This window comes from Miniopterus schreibersii (assembly GCF_964146895.1).
Source record: "Miniopterus schreibersii genome assembly, chromosome: 5".
Taxonomy (NCBI): domain Eukaryota; kingdom Metazoa; phylum Chordata; class Mammalia; order Chiroptera; family Miniopteridae; genus Miniopterus; species Miniopterus schreibersii.
In genome coordinates, this window is record NC_138106.1 from 20773097 (window position 1) to 20795685 (window position 22589).

At 43.0% G+C, this 22589-nt stretch overlaps 1 protein-coding gene across 6 annotated transcripts in view; it reads left to right on the forward strand.

Moving 5' to 3' along the window:
- The window catches only part of SCHIP1 (schwannomin interacting protein 1), a 125715-nt gene that overhangs the window by 88987 nt on the left and 14139 nt on the right, over positions 1-22589 (forward strand). For 5 of the 6 annotated variants that reach the window (XM_081138578.1, XM_081138576.1, XM_081138577.1 and 2 more), the window contains one exon: positions 10503-10621. In XM_081138578.1, the coding sequence (XP_080994704.1) occupies positions 10503-10621 (119 nt within the window). Of the gene's footprint in view, positions 1-10502; positions 10626-22589 lie in introns of all 6 variants that reach the window. The other variant, XM_081138581.1, reaches the window with a different exon arrangement.

Below are 22589 nucleotides of genomic sequence, written 5' to 3' on the forward strand. Positions count from 1 at the left end.
AGGAGGATGCCAGAGGCCTGTTTATGTTGTTCTGGACCCTAAACGTGAGAGTTGTTCTCTTCTTGTTTCAGCTTTTTAACTACCTTTCTCTGGCAAATGCTTTCAAATTTATGCATATCATGTTTACTATGAAGGCTTCATTATGTTGAAAAAAAATACTAGTCGTAATTTCATTAGGAACTTCTACTGAAACAAGGCAACATATGTTTTCTTTAAAACACAAAGACCAGGAAAAGAATTACCTAGTATAAAAATCGCTTTTCCTAATTGGAATCTTCTAATTTCTAAGTTTTTTCCTCGAATGTTTTGTTTTTGTCGTTTGGTTGACTAAGTAGAAAATTAAATTAGATGCCATAGGCAGTGGTCTGCAGGCTTTTTTGACCTTGTACCCATCAGTAAAATGTTTTTGAGCACATGCCTCTAATATACATGTATTTTACTCATAAGTTACATGCACATATCACTGTAAAAATATATTGTGTATGCAGAAAACATATACAAATAGATTATTTTTTAAATGTTTAAAATTTTTAAAAAAGTTTTAATAATTGCTCTTTCACCTCCTGTGACTATGAGGTCAGTTAGTTATCAAAAGCAATTGGAAAATTGGTATACCCCTACCTAGATACAACAGAATTTCCTATACCAGTTGCACTATACCACATGCATGTAGGGATTATTTTACAAGATTGTTATAAAGTCAGGCAAACAGCCATTGGGGAAAGGTGATTTACCAATAACTAAAAGTAGATTCTACTCAGGCAGAGGAAGGAAGAGAGTGGGCATCTCTTTCTTTTCCTTGGGGAAGGTCCCGATGGTAAGCAAGATGTCTCATTAAGGACCCCTGGTTTTTTCAGTAGTAAAACTATACTCAGCAACACAGATCTTAGATTTAGGAAGGAAGGCCTGTACCTTGGCAGAATCTGAGGTGTGAATGTTCAGTCATCATTGCCCTGCCTTGCTCTGAGCAACCCCTGACCCTCTGGTAAAGACCCACACAACACACTGAGCAAGTCTACGTCCTGACTCCTCCAGCCACCACTCACTCACCAAGAGCCCTCGGTGTCCCTGGCATTGTGTGCACGGCCAAGCTCGCCAAGGGAGACTGGGCTTTCCCTCAAGGAGCTTACAGTCTGAATGGGGGGAAGGGGGCATGCAAACAAAATAAGCTGATGTGGACATTGCTGCCTGGAAGAATGGATGTTCGGATAGCTAGTGTGAGTCCAGAAAACATGCAGCCTGTGCCATCTCAGGGCCTGGAAAGATCCAAATTACACTGATAGAGAGAAACGAAATCAAGAAAATTTCATAGAATTCCGGAGAAGGCTGGCTCCCACTGTGTCCCAGAGCAGAGCAAACCCAGGGAAGCGTCTCGCGTAAAGAATGGAGCTGTGGACAGGCCGTGTGTGGTCCAGGATGGGAAGGCTGGCGCTCCTTCCTCCGAGAGCTGTCTCTAGTGTTGTGCATCCAATTATAGTGAAAGATTAGGGGGGAGCCCGTGAAAAAATTAAAAGGCTGGAAGGAACAATATTTAACATGAAGCCACAGCTGCGCCTCATGTTTTTTTTAAAAGGTGAATGGCAATGACTGCTTGAGATAAACTGCAATAAACAGGAACACAGAATGCCAGCTGCCATTCCAGACAAGAGCTGTGCCCTCCCCACTCAATTACTGAGGAAAAGCAGCCGTCGACCTCCGTTAACCCTCCCGTCTTCCTGTCTGAGGGCTGAACGCGCTGGAAGGACCCTGCTTCGTTACTGAACCCTGAGCCTACCCCCCCTCGGCCATCTGGGGACTGTTTTCTGAGCCAGGCTCTCCTTTTCTTTCAAGGGAGCAACTGACCTGGTGGGTCTTAGATGATATAAATATGAGGCCTGGGCCCCTTCTTCAGGGTTCTTCCCATCACATCACCCTGTGCACCTCGGTCCGCCAGCATGGTCAGGGAATGGGTTGTTTCAAGTAACTAGACTTTCTGGGTATGTGGTATGTGAATTATATCTCAATAAAAATAATAAACCACACACATAACAAAAAATGTGTGTGTGGTGTATTGTTCAATTGATATAGAATTCATCTACCATAATATATGAGATACAATTCACAGACGATAAAATTCACCATTTCAAATTTAGATGGGTTGGAGATTTTATCTACTACTACTATCTAATTCCAAAATATTTTCATCACCCCCAAAGAAAGACTGTATCCATCGGCAGTTGTTCCCAATTCTCCCCTCCCTGTACACTCATTGATCTATTTCCTGTCTTTATGGATTTGCCTGTTCTGGATATTTCTGGCTCTCCTTAGTCCCTTCTCCACTCTTCTCACCCGCTTTGCCATCCCTCCCTTTAATATTAACAGCCACTGTTGAATAAGTTTCTCTCTGGGCCAGGTACCATGCCAACTGCTTTCTGTATGGCATTTTATTTGATCCTTAACACAACCTAAAAGATAGGTAGTAGTGTCATCCCTTTTTTCAGAAAAAGAAAAGGGGCTTAAAGAGTTTCTGTAACTTACACTAGGAAACGTCAGAGTCAAGATGCAATCTTGGGTTTTCTTGACCCCAATTCCCCTGCTCCAGCCTCCTGCTCTCCTTTCTGGTCCCATGCCTGTGCCTTGCTCTCCCAGACCCTGAGTCCACCCTGACATGGGAAATTGGGGACACCAGCTTCCTGGCGGTTGATGAAGGTTTGGCTGTTTCATAACCATCCAGTAGGTGTTTTAGACTGTTGTGTTCTGACAGTGACACTGAATGACTGCGATGGTTTTGCAGACCTCTGAAGTGCACCTGTTAAAAATAGAGTTCCCAGATAACAGTGTGCTGTTGGAAAAAGCAGCCTCTGTAGGCGGTCATGTGAGGACTAGAAAGAGCCCAAGGTGCTCCCAGCAGTTCACGTTTGGGACCTGCTACTCACAAGGAGGAAAACTTGAGTTTTCAGTGGCGTCCCTTTAGGATTGAGCATTGAAACACTGGCACTACAATAATCATCTTTGTGGACTGTGCCTCGGGCTCCTTTACCCTCACCAGAGTCCCCATTCAGCCAGTAAGTGGCTACTGAAACTTCAGCCCTGGCTTGGGTGTTTGTTAAACACCTTTGCTCTGGTCCTTAACAATTAGAGTATTCAAGTCTTAGGGACCCTGTACAACAGCACTTCTATCTGCCTGCCTCTGTTCACATGGTCCCTGGAGCATGAGGACAGGGAACGCATCCAATAGGCAAAACCATCCTCAGGGTTAACGAATAATTGTAAGCAAACATCTCCATTCCCTTCACTGGCATCCCAGCACTTTTGGTGTCAGCCCGTTCTCAGGTAAAACATGTCCTAGAGTCCTTCCCCTTGGGCGCCCATCCTGAACTTTGGGTTTCCAAAGCCAGGTCTCCCTTGAGCACTGATGCCGAGCGAGCCGAAGCCAGGTCTCAGCGCTGGCCAGCAGTCCGGCCTGACTTCTGGTCCCGAGGACTTGTTTGGGCACATCGGTTCAAGGATGCAAAGCTGAACAATTTCAGGAGCGTTTCAGGAAACCTTTCTGGGCTGTTTAGTGTGTTAAATGGAAAACAGCAGAAACACAAACTGAAAAGAGTGTCCAGGATTACTATCCATTCAGTGGTAGCCTGGGAAGATTCTAGGTTATTCAACTTACGTTTCCGCTAGTCATCAAAATCTTCCCAAGGGATAAAATAAGGTGCAAGAACTTGAAATATAACCTGCACAATGCAAATAATTATGCATGTGCCATTCTGAAGCATAGGACTTACTTTCTTATAAAATGCTCTTTTTATATCTTGATCTTGTGACAAACCCATGGTGGTTTCAAGTGAGAAAACAATGAGAAAGTACCTCCAGTATATTTGGGTTTTCTTTTTGAGTTTTCTGTTTTAAAGAATATTTGCCTCATGAACAAATGAGTTGTGTGCTTCCTGTTCCTCATGTTTAAAAGGCCTCCTCCATGCCGGAACGTGACCTCTGAATGTTAGAGTCAAGTTGCCTTTCTTACAAGCTGTGGAGAGAGTGACTGTCATTTTTCTGGAGAAAGAGAGTACTTTTCCACAGGGGGCTCCAGAATCCCAGCTGCATTCCCCAGTGGGTGCTGCTAATGGTGATGATGGCAGATATCACTAGGCAATGGATTGCACTGAAGCCAGGGGATCATTAATTGCTTCAAAACAGGCATCCTGGCAAGGCCTTGGCAGAGGCCAGACGGCTTCAAATGAAACCCACCTGGATGCAGAGTCTGGCCATTCCACATGGAACGATTCGTGCCCAGTTGAATAAGAACCATCTCTGTTTTATCTAGCTGCTTGGTCTGTTCAGTTGGTCAAAGCCGTGGCTCTCAAAGTGTCTGGACCAGCAGCATGAGCAGCATCTGGGAACTTGTTTGAAATGCACTCTCACAGCACCACCCCAGATCTTCTGAGTCAGAAAAATAGTCTATGTTTGTACAAGCCCTCCAGCAATTCTCATGCTTAACAGAGTTTGAGAACTACAGATTTTAAAAATTTTAAAAAGAGAGAGCCACTTTGTGTGTGTGCCCACCTGTGCAGTTCTCCACCTGGCACACCTGTGTCACAGCAACCTCCTAGCGTCCTGAGTTGCTTTATGGGCTGTGGGAGACCCGAGTATTTATCAGCTTGTGGAATAATGCAGCCCAGTCGTTAGGAAGATTTTCCTCAATGGCACGTTGTTGTCCTTTTTCCCATTGGTGGAAAGTGTTACCCCCGTGTCATTGATATGCATCCTGATGTGTGACAAGCACTGACCAGGTAACAGTTTAGCAGTGTAGAAGGGAGAATGCTAGAAGTGATGTCTTCCAGGGTTAGTGATGGATTGAGTACTGAGACAACATTGAAAAGCAAGTACATCCAATAACCAGTAAAAGTAAGAAACAAATGGAGCTGGGAGGAGGGGGAGATCAACCCAGGGAAGGGATGGAAGGCAGGAGATTGGAAGAAACGGTTTCCTTTCTCCTACTCCCCTTTCCAACACCCCATCCCGTCCAGGCTGAGTGTTGTTGCTCCGAAGCTTTCATCTGCTTTAGTGCTGCAGCACCTCGGTGCCATTTGCATCAGTCGGATCCCCTGATTTCTGGGCCAAGCTTCTTCCTCCTCTGGGTAGTTTAGGGACCCTCTTCCTCTTGGTCAGACACGCCCTTTCCGGCTACGTGGGCTTCGTCATCTGTGCAGGAGCCAGAAGGAAGCAGCTGTTTGCAATGTCCTGAGCACCAGCTGGCTTTAGGTTTAGGTTTAGAATGTTATTTCCTGGACTGTGTTCCTGAGAACCCTAGTGGCCCCGCAGCTGTCCCCACAAAACTATACAGGTTGTCAATTAAATAAATTTTAGAAGGCAGAAGATACTCAATAGTCGGACTGTAAGTATATGTGCAGATTAGCATGTGAAAGACTAGGTGGCCCCGCCCCAGAGACCAGAGTCACTGAGATGCTGCTAGCAAGGTGAGCTGGGCAGAGGGATGAAGGGAGGACCAGACGAGGGGCTTGGGAACAGTATTCGTGTATAAGGGAAAGGGGTGGGTACATGCACATCCTGAAGAAAGGGTGGAAGGGACTTGGGGACACACTACATTTGGCAATGGATGATATCTACCCAGAGCAGAACCTTTTGCTCTTTATTTCTTTACCAAACACCTCTCATTGTTCTTGTCAAGTTTGGGGAATCGCGGCAGAGAATGATGCCACGGGGAAGGCTGGGCCTGGTGCTGGGGTCTGAAAGTGTTCCACGTCTGTGTCCTGAGATAGTGGCCCACGTGGCGCCCCCGAAAGCCATTGTGAGCCTTATCTGCCCAGGCACAGGGGGTGGCAGGAGGGAATTCAGCGACAGGCGAGGACAAAAACTGCCTTTCTAAGCACATTTTTGTTCTCATCTTGGTCTTGAATGGCTTTTCTGTCTCGTAATGATGAGCCACTGTTCCTCAGTTGCTCTTTTGCTGGCGATAACCAATTTCAGGTGTTTCACGAGGGTACTTCCCAAGGCCGCTGTAGGAGTGGACGGGGCTCCCCTTGTCATAAACACAGCCAAACAGTGTAGTTTTGAGCCAGCCTCTCCCATATCCGATACCTCGCTGTCCCTCACCCTGGGGCATCTTTGGGCTTTGGGGGCGTTGGAAGACATAATTTCCTTGCAGGTGTAATTCCTTAGAGAACAAATGAACTTTGGAACCACACACACACAGCACATGGGCAACCAAAAGGAAATTAGGTTCCAGTGGGTGAATTTTAAGAGAAAAACTATTTACTAGTCAGTTGAATCATAATTACTTGAAAGGGGAGTCACATTTGTTCCAGAAGGAAGAGTGAGCAGTGGTGTCAAGGAGACCAGCTCTGATGAGAGGGTGTCTGCGTTATAAATATCTGTGGTTGTGATGAGGCCTTGGTCACAGTAACTCCCGTTTATGGCAGATTTACATTAGCATGGGCCAGGTACAGCTGCTAAGGAGTTTACATAAATTCTCTCATTTATTCCTCCAATATCAAATGAGGTCCTTTACCTCTGGACTGGACGGGACGTTGCAAGCACAAAGCCATCCAAGACAGGACAGAGGGAGCAAGCTATAGACTTAAACTTCATAATAGACTTAAAACTCAAAAGGGCTAGTACCTTTATGTAAAATTTTCAAAACTCTCAGGCCTTTATAGAAAAATACGGAAAGCTAGGAGTAAGTAAACTCAGAGAAAAGCAAGTACTATAACTAAAAATATTTAAATATTTAATCTCACTGGTAAAGAAAACAAAAAGAATACTTTTTGAAAGAATCCTATCAAATTTAAAGTAACAGCAGTTTTTTAAGTGAAAAGACTCAGTGTTAGCAGGATGTAGAGAAAGCTGTGCCCTTTTCCGTTCCTGGTGGGCATGTAAATTGGAACAGCTTTCTCTGGAGCAATGTGACAGAATGTGTCAGGAGCCTCAGCAAATGTTCACACCCAGCTGATCTGGTAATTCCACTTCCAGAAACTTATCCTGAGGAAATAATCAGACATGTGGGCAGGGATTTATGTAAAAATGCTAACTTATGTTGCTTTTAATTGGATGCAGCCTACCTGGATAACATAGGATAGAATGATAGCCCTTAAAAATTGTTTTTAAAGGATTCTAAGTGATATGAGGGGAATTCTCAAAATATAGTGAACAATATGATCTCAGTTTTATAAAAAGAAAAAAATACACACATCAGATGGAAAACTCGAAAGCAATATGCCAGGATGTTAGCAGTGATGTGTGTCTAAGCGGTGGCCCTTGGGTGACCTTTATATCCCTTATACTCCTCTCGACTCGTTCAGTGGGATCGAGAGAGAGAGAGAGAGAAGGGTAGAAGACTGTGTGTTACGGAACAGCCCTCTTCCAGCTGTTAATGCGGTATTTAAGTATAGGAAATTGCAATTTGTGTAAATAGAATTTTTCTTAAGGCCTTCTCCAACATCTATAGCTCTGGTGTGCCAAGTAGATCAGAAAAGATGGACATGGAATCAAGGGTATGTTCACACATTCACACCTGGGATAGGTGTCTTCTTTAAATGAAACCTCTTCCAGAACCCAGGCTAACGTCGAACATTAGTCATTAATGCCCCTGTTGTTACCTGCCCATTTTATATTTGAGTACTCAATTCCATTCAGCAGTTTTCTGACTGGAGGACATCGTCTATTGTGTGGATTAAGAAATAGGCTCACTGACTATATTTCAGTCTGCGAGGCAGATTTTGGGGTTTTGAAATGAATTTATTTTAAATAAAGATGTCAAGTGATAAGATCCTGCATGTTTGGGAAAGCAGGCTTCTTTAAGTAAGGTTCCCAGCAGTGCAGTCACAAGTGCTTAATGAAATTAAAGGCATTCTGGCTTCCCCCTACAGCCTCATGGTTACTTTCTCAGGGCTCAGGGCCCAGTAAGCCACATGAAATCAGCATCACAGCTGTAATTATGTAAAAGTAGCCTTTTACTTTGTGGCTGTATTATACACTAAATTAAGGTTCCCAGCAATTCCAGTGTGGGGGAGTCCTCCTGCACCAACAAGTGATTCTGGACACCAGCAGGGTGCCAAGAATTTAACTCAATTCCATCCTGTCTGCCTGGAGATAACATCAGATTCTGTAGGATATGGGTTCAGTCCCACACAACACCCCACCCCCACCCCACCCCCCCACACACTTCAGATGCCAGTTGCAAGCCCAACTCAGAATGCCAATTGCAAGTCCAAGTGTTGACCGAATGGTCATAAATCAAAGGTTCCCACAGCCCCCTCCTTGGGTTCAATTAATTTCCTAGAATGGCTCACAGGATTCAGAGGAACATGTTACATACTACAACACTGGTTTACTAGGAGAGGAGATGACTCAGGAACAGCCGGATGAAGGGAGACGTAGGGCAAGGTATGCGAGAAGGGGCACAGAGCTTCAATGTCCTCTCTAGGTGCCCCACTCTCCCCACATCTCCACCTGTTCACCAGCCCAGAAGCTCTCCAGCCCCCATCCCCGGAGGTGGGGCATGGAGACTGAAAGCTCCAACACTCCAGTCACATTGTCGGTTCTCCTGGCAACCAGCCCCCATCCTTAGGTACTTTGCAAAAGTCACCTCATTCACATAACTATACACCTGTATCTTTCTCATCACTTAGGAAACTGCAAGAGTTTCAGGAGCTGTGAGTCAGGAACTGTGGACAAAGACCACATATATATTTCTTATAAATGATAATATCACACACACACACTGTATATTTTAGTATGACGTGGTTCCCTTACTATATGCCAAAATGGGGGGATGGATGGGTGGATGGATGGATGATAGATTTGTATTTGTAGTCACTAAGTGTGAATGTTGAAATAATGCCTATAGTGTTCAAGGATTTAAAAAGATTAGAAAAATAGAGAATAAATATGAGCTTTCCTTGAATTAGAACTTCTCAAACCTATTGAAGTGATATATCTGGTCCTAGAGCCCAGGGATGTGTGTTTTACACGCGATCTTAGCCAAAAGGCTGAGGAGTGTGTATTTTAGTTTCTGCGGGAAATTCTGACGCAGCCTGTTGAGGCTGGCAGTTGGGAACACTGGCTTAGCGGTACTGCTCTGTCGTGTATTTATTCTGTGCTCTCCACCTGTGGCTGTGGGGCTCTTCAGATGTAGCCAGCATGACGGAGGAAATGAAATTTTTATTTTAATTAATTTTTAATTGAATGTAAATAGCCATGTGTGACTAGTAACTACCATGTTAGAGCAGCCTTAACCTGTAGTGCACTGCCCTCCACTAGGGGTGAAATGAAGCCATTTTTAGCCCTCCCTCCCAACAGGTTGTGTAGGCCGTCACTCTGACACACTGATGCTCAGATGATGCCTCAGACCTTTCACTGCAACTCCTGGGTCCTGTGTGGTGGCAGCAGACGTGGCTCCAGAACCTCCTACTGGAAGCATCAGTGGGCCACTGTGCCTTCTGTAGCCACACACAGTCTTGTGAGCTGGGTTTTGTAACCTAATTTGCTCAGCATAGTCTTCAGCCCCCTGCTCAGAACATAAAATGATGCTGCTCACAGGCTTCGTCACCCCACAAAACAGAAAACCAGAATCTCATCCTCACCCCAGGATTTCCAGCTCATGATGTTTGTTTTCGTAGTTGTTTTATTTTTAACTAAAGAAATCATTCCTAATCTTCTCTCCTGTTGTTTAAAGGATTTAAAAGTTCAGCATGGTGAGTTTTTATGGGACTTTTATGGGAAGCCAAGTGTTGTAAACATACCCAAATTATCTCAGTAGTGTCGTTTACCAGACCCTTTGCTATGCACACCGGCCCGACTTCCCTTCAAAATATGAAACAGATGGGTTCAGTTAGAATTCCCCAGCTCTCCCACACAGTATGTTAGGGTATCTCATATTCTAAACCTGGTGAGATCAGGACAACTCTTGAACAGAAACAGTGGTCCCCATCAAGACTTGAGAGCATGGTGGCAGCAAAGGCTGTGTCTGTCCATCCGTCCAGAGTTCTGTTCCCATGTTATAGTGTGGCACCTGCCATCTCATAGAGGTTCAGTGCACATGGATTGAATGAATTAATGTTCTTGCCATAGAGAAAGTGGGCTGAAGGGCTGATGCAAGGAAGAGAGAAGACAGGATCTAGGGAAAGACCACATTTGGAATAAAAGCAATTTGATTTAGGACAAAGTGCTTGCCCTCCACAGCTTTACTTTGTCATATCTAGCAGGTAAGAAGAAAGATTACAGCTCCAGGGAATCTAGTTCTATGCTGGTGAAAATAGTTTAGTACTACAATGGTGATTTCCTAGACTAACGATTATAAAGGGCTCTGAAGAGCTGAAATTGCTCACAGAGGTGGAACCAGGAGAGACTGGTTTAATTCCAGCTCTTAATAATTCAGATGCTCGTTTCTGTGGCCTATGTATTTATTTTTCATCTAATGTTACAGTTCTAAGAAATTTAGCAGTTAGACTGCCTATGGTTGTGATCTATCTGCCCGCTTATCGGCATTTTTTATTTTCCTGAAATTTTAGGCACAGAAAAATGAGAGAGAATCTATCCGACAGAAGTTGGCACTCGGGAGCTTCTTTGATGATGGCCCAGGAATTTATACCAGCTGCAGCAAAAGTGGGAAGCCAAGCCTTTCCTCTCGGTGAGTGCTCTTTTGAATTGATTTTCTGATATGTGTACCTAATGGGTTTTGTCATCTGACTACACGTTTAATAAAAGATATCCTTTAAATCCTTGAGTATTTTTCTTGTTCATAATACTATCAACTTTATTTGGATTCTGGACAGACCTCTCCCCATTTGTTGGGTTTGTTTTTTTGGGTTTTAGTTTTGGGGTTTTTTTGGCCCAAGTGCCCAGCCACCTGAGGTCAGATTTCTATATTTCATATTTTTTCTAGACACAGTTCTGATTTTGTACTGTGATGGGGGAATCAAGGCACACCCCACAGCAAGCTGGCTGATGCTAAGAGAAGTGTGGCAGACCACCAGGTTTCCCATTAAGCAGTCCCAAAGCATCCAGCATCACCCCTCTGTTCCATTTGATGGCAGTGGATTCCGTAACTGAGAAATACAGTTCCCACTTTGATCATTTGATGTTTATTACACAGCTGAACCTGTCCTCTGGGTGGTTTTTCTTTATCTTAATTTATTTCAAGGTATCATTGCTCATTTATTGGTATTTGAGGATATCTTCAGCTATTTGCATAGCTTCCAAGTCCAATTAAAATATATTAAAATTCTAATTTTACCTGGAAAATAAGGCTGTTGACCAGAACTTCTCAAACTTTAGTATGCATGTGAAACACCTGGGGATTTTGTTAAAATGCTGGTGCTGATTCTGAGTCCTTAGGTCTGGGTGGGGCTCAAGATGCCACATTTCTAACAGGCTCCCAGCTGATGCCTGGGCTGCCTGTCCATAGGTGTACACTTTGCTGACTGCGGGTATAGACAGTCTGAAAAATGAACTATTATGAATATAGGTATTCCAAGTGATTAAACACATAGAACTTTGTTTTAATAACGGTGGTAATAACTGAAGACCCATCAGCATTGCCTTGATGCCTCCCCAAATGCCTATTTCTGGTCAGAATGGCTGTGTCTTCCTCTGGGCTCTCTAAGAATAAATACTCCCTGTATAAATACTAGGTATATTTACCATGTTAGGCCAGGTATGGGAGACACATGATAGCACTTACACACTTATTCAACCAATAGATTTCCGCTCTCGCCTTCATGTGAGGCCTGGAATTAGGCACTTTAATATATATTTATATCTATCTGGCTTTCAGTATACCTTGTACGTCAGTCTGATCCTTAGAGATTCGTCTAAATCAGCAACAATCAGAAAGCACACACGCTCACGTGCCATGCCCATTTGGGGGCACTGCGGGTGAGTTGGCCCGTCGGGGCAGGAGCCGCGGCTCGGCCATGCAGAGTTAAGGCATCAGCTCATTCCCTTGCTCTCTTCATGTGTCTGCCGTTCCAGAACTGGAGGCCAGCCTTTCCCTTTGCTGTAGAAGCACCTGTTTCCCCACAGTGGGGTGTGGCAGGAAGAGGCTAGGCACCCGGAGACCTGAGGATTAATCTCAGTGAGCTTCGAATTTTGAGACTGTAACAATTTACTTAGTTCTATTATGCCTCAGTTTCCTCACTTTCCTAAAATGAAGGGATTGGACCATGTAGCCTTATAGGTTTCTGCTACTGCTCTCAAATGTTCCCCAAAGCACCGAAAAGTTTTCTTCTAGAAACTCCATTTCTCTGCTCAGCAATGTCGAATCTATCTAGTCCAAGTGAGAGATCTTTATTTTTTTAAATCAAAGTTAGTTAGATAGATAGAGATAGAGATGGATACATACACATACTCATGCACACATACGGCCGTGAGAGTGAAATGGAATTAATAAAAACTGCAAGGTATGGAACAGCATGAAATAAAAGTAACCGTCTCGTCCCATCTCTCTCTATCCTTGTCTCATGCGCCAGAAAATTTTTAATTCTTTGGCTGTTTCCTCTGGTATATACCTTACATATCTCTAAGTAAAATGCATATCTTCTTAGCATTTACTTTTAAATAACCATCTTTTGACCACCTACTGTAGAAATTTGGGATTTAACTCTCTTTTATAGCCCTCTCACAGACATATCTATATATTCCAAACCCTCTTCTCCTCATAGTTATTTCACAATTTGGGGTTAAATAACTATTCAGTGTTTACAGGTCATATATTATTCATACTGAACCATGTTGTAAACTACGATTATTTGAAAAGTTATGTTGTTTGTCCTGAATTTAAAATTGTCCCATTTTCTTTTCCCTGGTCCATGATTTTGACTGCTATGTAATATCTCACTGTGTGAATATAATCAGTTTATTCTGCCAGTCTTCTGATGGTGTCATTGGGTTGTTCCAAAGGCTCACTCTTGTAACAAGGCTGCTGATAAACGTGCTTGTACGTGTCTTTTGCTCTCTGTATGCAAGAGTTTCTCTTTTGTGTAGACCTAGGAATGGAATTACTACGAAAATAGGTGAATGTTCATTTAGAAGATAAGGCCAATCTGTTTTTCCAAAGTGGTTGCAACAAGTTCCATGCCTATGAGCAATGTACATTTTTTTATTATATTTATTTCTAGATATTTGATATTCTGGTTTTATCTTAAATTCTCTTTGATAATGCTTTCTCGTTTGCTGCTGGTGAACAGAAATGCGTGCAACTAACTTTGTATAGTGGTCTTATATCCAGTCACTTCGTTATCGTCACTCCTGTTATTTCTCTACTCTCCTATTATTTCTAATAAAGTTGCCTGTACATTCTTGAGATTTTTAAACAATATCATCTACCAAAAAAAAAAGTAGACTTTAGCAAAGAATAATCGAAGGTTCAGCATGTAGAATTTCACTTAATTCTCTTGTGTCAGAAAGGCCCTTTATTGCCCCTCTGCTGTGCCTGACTGTGCCCCAGTCCAGAGCTCCTCTAATTCAACCTCTGAAGATGATGGACTTCCTAATCCTGGGGGCTGTAGGGCCACAGATGAGCAGGGCAAATAGAGGGTCTAGATAGTCCTGTCAGGTATTGTCAAATACCTCTCATCCATCTACATTTTACCTTCCAAAATTTTTTCAAACTCTCTTATGTGTCTTCTCTTCCAGTTTCTTTGTGTGGGCTTATACCTTTTTTCTTCCTTCAGTATTATTTTAGTAGGATTTCAAAAGAGAGATGAGATAAATAGCTGTGTTCAGTATGCCATGTTGAAGTAGAAGTCTGATGAAGGTTTTTATTTTTTTAATTTTTCAATCACAGTTTACATTCAGTGTTATTCTGTATCAGTTTCAGATGTATAGCATAGTGGTTAGCCCGTCCTGCACTTTACAGAGTGATCCCCGGTATTTCTAGTGCCCACCTGGCCCATACATAGTTATTACGATATTATTGACTGCATTTCCTATGCTATAATTTACATCTCTGTGACTATTCCGTAACTGCACGTTTGTACTTCTTAATCCCTTCACCTTTTTCACCCAGCCCCCCAACACTTCTCCCCTGTCAGCTGTCAGTCAGTTCTCTGTACCTATGAGTCTGTTTCTATTTTGTTTATTTTGTTCTTTAGATTCCACATATAAGTGAAATGATAAAAGAAATATCTTCTCCAATAAAAGCCTGCTCGGAAACTCTGTAAAACAAAGTGGTCCTTGTCTGGTTCTGGGGGACTGAAGGAGGGGGACTGGGATAACCTGCCTGGAAAGTGCCTCCCCCATCACTTCCCTGCACTGCCCTTCTCCCTCCCTCCCCTACAAGCCCCCAGAGCCCACCTGAAACTCTTCTGGCCGAGCAAAACTTGGCAATCACTGAGTCATCTACCCCCTTTGGAGGCACAGATATCTAAACACATGTATGTCACAGTAGCTCAGAACAAGCTACACTTGTTGACTCGCCATAAGGAAGATTATTTATATCCTGTTCTTTGAGATGTTTTCATCTCCACATGCTGGGATGAGATCATCCTCTGTGAGAACATGATGACTTTTTGGATACCTCTTAGGATGATGATTAATAATGACAGTGTTTCTAAGAAATATCTCTTTATTGCTGTAAATTTAAAGTCTGCAAAGACTGACTGTCATTTCCCCTCATCAGTCGTAATGTAGGAGAAAAGCCCTAGGAAATGTTCACTTGCATTTGTGTAACCCACATTCCCCATCCCTGTTAGAATTAATTTTTTTCTAATGTATTATAATCCCTGAAAGTCTCCATTGAGCTAGAAATACCTCACCTCTTACTTACAAAAATACTTGAGGGATGTTAGAACTTGGAGGTCACCATAGTGCTCAAAAAGTGTACCAGGGCACATGTGTTGAATTAGCTAAATAATCGGAACCAGGTAAATCTCATATGAATGTACTGTGAAGAGCTCAGTGCTCAATTTTAAAGAGGCTGAGGACTTCAAATTAATTGGCCGAACAATGAACTCTGAAGTGCTGAGCTTACTTTTAAGGCAGGAACTAACTACCCAAGTAAGTGGGGTCTTTGGCAAAAGAATGGAGTTCTGTTTACATATTTTAAAGGATGTGCATTTACCTGTAAAAATTAACTTCATACACACATTATGTGAGAAATTATGAAGTGGCCTGAGGGTCTTCCAGGAAGGTGTGTTTAAGCTGCTCCTGTGAGTAGAAGTCCTTCTCCGTTAACCCCACTGAATTTTTCTAATTGGTATCTCCTAAAGCACTTTTTAAGAGTGACACGCTGTTAAATGTAAGCTAGGCTTACAGTAATCCCATAAAGATATTTCATGCCTAATACTGTAGCAAAAGAATTTTTGATGTTGCTTCATAACTAATTAAATTTGACTTATACTGAAATGTGGCAAATACAGGAAGTGCCACTTTTTCCTTCAAAATTCGCTCATTCGCACACAATCAGCTTTTCAAACTGAGACTGTATGACCTTTGTCATTTTTTTCTATTTAAAAATGTTTCATCAAAAAGCTTTTAAAAGCTTAGAAGGAAATGAGAAAAATGAATTACCTATGTTTGAAATAAGGTTTCAAAGAAATATTAGGTATAATTATGTTCTTAAAAAGTAAATATTCCTTTTATTATGAATATAATTTTCTGTAAAATATTTTTATTGGACACATTAATCTTGAATCAGCATTATATTTTGGATTCTGGGTTTATAAAGCTTCATGTTGTGAAAGGAATGGAGCCTGGCTGGGCTGCTACGAGAACACTAGGCAGAGTGGCGGCCGGTGAGAGACATCTAGGGAATCCTTCACTGGTCACACATTACTACCTCCTCTGACATTCATGGAAAACTCTCCCCCGTCCTCACTCTCCATCTCAGAGCAACTGCAGACTAACCCAGCTCTCACCTCTCTCCTTACCTCACCCCAAGACATTTTATTTCCATGCATACACATATAAATATTCTCTAATAACCGCCTTTTTCATGAAGTGTGTGATGGGATGGTGTCACCTAGAATAGGCTATACTCTTCTCTCCAAATACTGTGAATATTATGAAAAGCAGAAATTCCCCAGAGAGCTTTTGAGCAGCTGGTTTGAATAGTGATTACTGTTTATTTATCTCAACCATTCCAGCATCCCCAAATCAAAACAAAACACATACCGTTCTTATTCTTACAGGTTTACTGGTAAAAAGTGAGACACCACCAATAATAGGTACCCAGCACCTCCTTTGGTGTTTGGGTTGGGGGACAGGGACACCGTAGCCTAGGGAGTTGTATCAACTGGACAGATAACACTGATCTAGAGGCCTTTAAAGAAGTTAGATTCACAGGAACCTTGACTGTGAGGAGCTGGGAATGTGTATATAATCTGCCACTGATTTACAGGTCCAACCACCATCATTTTGCCAGGAAAATGAATCATCCTTCTGTCTCTAATTGTAATAATCTTTGCATAACTTCTGGAAGAAGTAGGCAGAATGGTCATGTAGACCCAGCATGGGTGAGGAAAGAGGTTGTCCTGTTTTGTCGCAAGGAGATTTGCTTTCTGTGGCATCTTTCTTGCAGTAATAGCTGCATACTATAGCAGCCTATTCATTACATGCAACATATGTTTTAAATTTCATATTGATCTCACACATGTATACTAATAATTTGCTTCGAAACCCTTTGTATTAGTAATCCCAAGGTACGCGTCTTTGCAAATGGAAGTTTGCAGATTCTTTTTTTTAACATTATTTGAAAAGTCATCGGGTAATCTACAGAAAACCTGACATTTTCTTTATGTTTTCCTCCAAGGATTACCTCTAGTAATCTAAAATGTTACACAATTTTATAAGCGAAGCAAGATTTGAAGTGGATCTTTTGAGGATCAATAAGATTAAAATGGCAAAACAAATTTAATTATATAACCAATTCTTCTCTTTCCCAAACCTGAAAGAAAAGCAAATTGGTATTTAAGAAATTTTCTTTGTCTAATAAATAGCCTCGCTTTATAATAATGCCAGTGACCCCAGTTTAATTAGGTGCAATTAATTTTGTGCAAGCGAAATTTGACATCTTGCTAGAGGCACAACCAGCTGTACCCTGTCTGATGAATTTTTTTTTAAACCACCAGTGAGAACTCATCATCGGAGCTATTGGGAAAGGGTGGGAGGCAGGAAGAAAAAGGCCACAGGGCTGCATTTCGTATTTAAAAAATGGCTCCAGCGGACAGCTGAATGTTTAATTAAAAGAGCTTCTGGGAATGATTTTTCATTGGTGCATCATCTTTGACAAGTTGTCACGACTTTATTTCTGCAGTTTACACTCCCCTTGGACATGCTCCCACACATGTGTCTGGACATACGCAGCTCACGTCAAGCCTGGGCTCCTTTGAGAGTCTACAAAAGCACTTGCTGACTTTGGGTGAGCCGTGTCATCTGGAGGTTTAACACAATCTCCTCCTTCAATCCTATAAAGTGCCCTGTGCCCCTCAGGTTAGTCCCATTCAGATTATCACACGCATTAAAAACCACTGCCAATTAACTGATGACACATGCCTCCTTACACTTGGAATTTTTATTTTTGTTATTGAAAGAGTCTTTTTAGATTCATTTGGATGTATACGTTTATGCATACAAAAAAAGAAGAAAGTGAAATCTCTTGGTTGTGTTAGTCCAAAACCCTTTTCACATTCGGGGTCCAATTCTCGTTGAAGCATGTTCCGTCAGAGTTGTCCGTCTTTGTCCCTCGCCTCACTGTCACCGTGTACGGTCAGGGCACTGGGCCTCACCTTCTGAGCCACTGTCTTCGGTCGGCAGGTTGTGGGGCTGGAGCTTTGTTGTTCCCATCAGAAGACATTCGGTCAACTCCCAGGGCCGGCCTCTTCCTCACCGGTCCTTAACTGGTTTGTTGGCCGGCGGGGTTACAGTTCAGTGGAGCAGAACTGCCACCAGCTGCCTGGGCGGCCGAGATCGTGAGGCGCATCCTGATTTTAAAGATGACAGAACGCGCATAACCGCGCTCCTCAGAAGCAGGCGGTTCAGTTCCTCCGCCGCCTTCTTTGTGATGATGTGATGACTGCGGAGAATTCGAATGGCCACAAATGAAATCACGAAAGAGAGTGCCTTGGAGAGAAAGCCTACTGTGCAGCCAAGCCTCAATGGCAGCCCCAACACTTTTTTAAACATGAGCATAAGAAGTGGTGGAGGCAGTGTTCAGCTCGCGAGATTGAAGGACTTTGCCATTTTCACAAAACCCGGGCACTGACTGTCCGACTGCCATAAGTTTACCCCAGCCATGGGAGCATTATCCCAGGTCTGGAGGGGACAAGCATTTCTCCAGCTCTGGCTGGGCTGAGGGGAATAAATAGGTGGGCTGGCTTGAAAAAGACAAACAGGTAAATGTATATCAGTTTCCCTAGAATCTGCTATCTCCTGCAGGTCCAAGCAGGAGATTGGGATTGAGAAGGGTGTCAGCAGTTAAATCAAAGAGCCCATCCACAGAAACGTTCACTTATAAGAAAGAAATCGTGTTTCTTGCTGCCCTCCAAGACAATCTCCCAGCACCCAGCACCCTGCCAGAAACAAAGGCCCGGCCTGACTCATCTGTGAGTCATGGTCCCTGCAAAGACACCATCTGAGTCAGAGAGACAGCCATCCTGTCCCAGCTGTCACACATTCAGCCCCACTCACCTTTTCTCTGACACATAAGCTCTAATCAACCCACCCGTTTTCTCCCTTTTTCTTTTTTTAATTCCTGCTAAATGCCCACCCTTGGCAACTCAGAAGCACTCAAAAGAGAAAAACTTTAAATCAATTCAATTACTTCAACCCAGAAATACCTAGGTATATTTACTTTTCGGTGCATACATCTCCACATTTTTGTTTACAAAGTTGACACCATACTAGAGCTACTGTATAGACTGTTCTTTTAGCATATCATGAGCATTGGCCCATATTCATAATTTTCTACTGTCATATATTTTTACCAGCTGCATAATGGCCCTTCATATATTTCACCAGAATGTGCTTAATTCATCTCTTAGACTTTGGAGTTGTTTCCAGTTTTTTGTTTTGCTTGCTTTTTTCATCTTCTCATTTTCCCTTCCATTCATGAATTTATTCTGTTCTTCTTAAAGTGCCCCACCCTCCCAAGAAAGACTTTAGTTCCAGAGTAAAATACGAGTTTTGTGACCCTGTATAATTGAACCTCTGAGCTTTAGTTTTCTCGTATGTAAGATGGAGGTCGGAATACTTACTTTATGTGTATCTGAGCATCAGAGGTAACTGTAAAGTGCCTGACACAGTAGATGCTCAAAAATGGTCGTTCTTTATTTCAGAATGTAGGTTGCTTAGGAATTGGTAGGCTTCCATCGGGATGAGAGTAGGCCACGTTTGGTGCCTAGAAGAAGAAGCCTCATGCATTCTGGTTTTCAGTTAATGCGAAAAAAACCAGTTCTGGTGAAAATGCATTTTTCCAACATTAAGATCCTATCATTCCAAATTCAATTACGTGCAAGTAGCGATTCGTGAAGGAACCGGACACTGATGTGGAATTAGACCCAGCAGCTGTCTGAGGAATGCGATATTTATAGTTCTCTGGAGAAGCGGGTTAGGAGACGGGCTGGTGCTTCACCGGAGAGAAGCTGGTGACTGCTAGTTCCCCTGTCCCTGTAGTCTCTTAAGGAGAGGTTCTGTGGCATGTGGTGTTGGATGCCTACCCGCCACCATGTGAACATGTGCAGATGGAAGGATCCAGAGCTAACCTTCAGAAACGGAGCAGAAAAAGCGAGTATGTGCGGGACCAGGAGGAGAACACCGGAGAGGGCCATCCACGGGTCAGCACCACTGCAGCCGCCTCTCAGCTTCTGCAGAGGAAGCCTGAGCCCCGTAAGATGTGGGGTCAGGACTGGCCACAAAGAGACATGCCGTTCCCCTTTCCCCTGCTCCTCTCTTTAGCACATAGTTTGAAACTACCCTTAACGTCTCTGGGCACATGACTGCTCGGGGCTTGGCTTTCCGCCCCTCCCCTGCATTTACCCCCCCACCCCCACTTCACCAGGCCCTCCTTTCCTGCACCGCCCTGCTCACGCACTCTTCTGGCTAACGCCTTATCATTCATGCCCAGGTTACTAAAGTACGTCTTTTCTCATATGTAAGGGGGAGTGTCTACTAAGCGCTGGGGGGTTTTTCAGTTGTCTTCCAGTGCCCTGTATATTCCACCCTTCTATTTGCACATTGTGATCTAGTGACCCAGGCATTGGTACCTGTTAGAAGACCTAGTTTCTGTTGCTCTTAGTTCCACTACTACTGTGCATCCACTTAATACAGGGGTCGTGAGCTATAAAATGTCTTCAGGAGCCAGATGTAAACATAAATGAGTCGAGTAGCCCAGATAAAAGGCCATAGGCGGGACTGTAGCAAGCTAGGAAAAGTGTGCCCTGGCCAAGGGGACAGCAGCTACTCTGCACTAGCCTATTGGAGCCATGGCGTTTGCAGAGATGTTATTGCCTGATCATCGAATGAATGAACAGTTAAACATCCCTTTCTCTCTTAATATAGTTATAAAAGCCATTACAGGTCTTTCGTGTGTGTGTGTGATGATATGTGTTGGACCAGCAATATTCCCACCTGTTATATGAATGCCACCCCTTTTTAAAAAGTCAGATTATCATTTTATGCATCACACAGCCCATAGCAAAGAAAGTTAACACAACCCCACTAAAGTAAAATGAGAAATAACTGTATTTTCACAATAACAAATATTAGGAAGCAAAATCTTTGCCTTTTTTTAAAAAAAATAGTCATTGGTATCTCTGTAACTCATGATAAAAGTCAATATGGAACAGTCAGTAGGGAAAAGAAGAGGAAGATGCAGGTTTGGGGGTGGGAAGGGTATTTTATAGTTTATCAACCCACCTCAGCACATTCCACAGAGATGCCGTCACACATGGGACATCTAGAACTTGTCCAGAGCTCGTGTTCTCACATTCTTTCTTCATGACAAATCCTGGTCGACACTGTGGTTTTTCACTGCCTCGTGGTGCAGAAGAAGAGGTTTCTGGGAGAACCAGGACTCAGACCTTTCTAAACAAAAAGTCCACGGGCGAGGCAGGAGCCCAGCAGCCTTCTGCAGGCAATGCTCTGCCAAATGCCACTGGAAACATCACGTAACCTTGACTTGGGTACCTTAAATTATATGGCTAATTAACAGGATGAGGGTTGTGTTTTGTTTTCACCTCAGGCTGCTTAGGAGATCCAGACAAATTAGACCCCCAGCAGCTTGGATTCCATAAGGCTGTGTAGCCTGGTTGTGAGTGAGGCTGGGTGGATGCACCATGGTGTGAGGGACAGAGACCAGGGACCCCAGGTTCCAGGAGTGAGCCTCAGTTCGGCCATGCCTCCCCAGGCCAGAAGGGGCCAGGACGGCGGTTATCGAACTTGACCCTGGACACAGGCCTTCAGCAGCACCGGGTGGCCCTGCTCACCCCACAGCCAGGCCGCCGCTCGGAAGCTATGATTGGATTTCCCCCAAAGCCACCTTCATCTTAAAACCTGCTTAAAGGCTAAAGGCAAACAAATCCTTTTTGAAACTTGAGTCCGTTTTAAGATGTCTTTTCAAAAATCCCCTGTGAACTATTAGCTGTTATGTCATATAATTTCCTTTTCCTGAGAGCAACATTCTTGTGATTACCGCTATAAGGAATTATAAGTCTCACCCTATAAGAAGCTCGGTTTGGTTTCCCACGGTGATAATGTGGTGCTAAGGCGATTTTCTGAATTTCTGCCTGAGGTGTTTTTTCATTTCACTCTGATTGCTAACCCTCCCCCCTTCTTTCCCTTTGCCTTTCCTGAGTTAGAAACATTGTTTGGGATGGTTGATTTAGGTCTGAGTTGATCCTATGGCAAAGTTCAGTTTGGGGGCAGAACAATAGAATTTATGATCAGACTTTCTTCAGAATATATATCTTCAGATGTTTTAAATCTTATTTTCCAGCCATATCATGGGTTATTTTATATTTTTATAATCTGTGTACCCAGTGGCCAGACTCTTCTTTTCAAAGCTTTAGTTATTCAATAAATAGAAAATGCTACATAATCTTAAATTTGAATTAGGTTTAATTAAAAATGTCTTTTTATTTTTAAATATGTCTTTAAAATATGTCTTTTTAATTTACAATTTTATTTCCCATTATCTTCCAATCCATTGACCTTGAGTTGTATTATTAATCATGGGTTGATACTGGGGTGTTCTTCTGACCAACTACAGATAATAAGTTTTAAAATAATTTATATGGGATTAAGGGTAACTTAAACATATTAGATGTCTCCAGGAAAAAAATTCCAGTGGAAGAAGCTGCCTAACAGAGTTAGGACAGCTCACAGACCCTGTCAGAGCTGAGCATGCATCAGAGAGTTGCTGTACCACGCTCTAGAGCGCCCTTTGCAAAGTCACATCCCTATTAAAATTCTGTGTTCCTTTGTCTAGGCCTTCAGAAAGTAGAGGAAGGAGGGTAATTAACATGCACAGAGCACCTGCCTTGTGCCCAGCTCTCAGCTCTTTTCATTCTTCCTACAAAACACTGACTTATTCACCCCATTTTACAGATGAGGAAACTGAGGGTCATAGAGTAATGTGCCTAGGGATAGAAGTGAGGATTCAG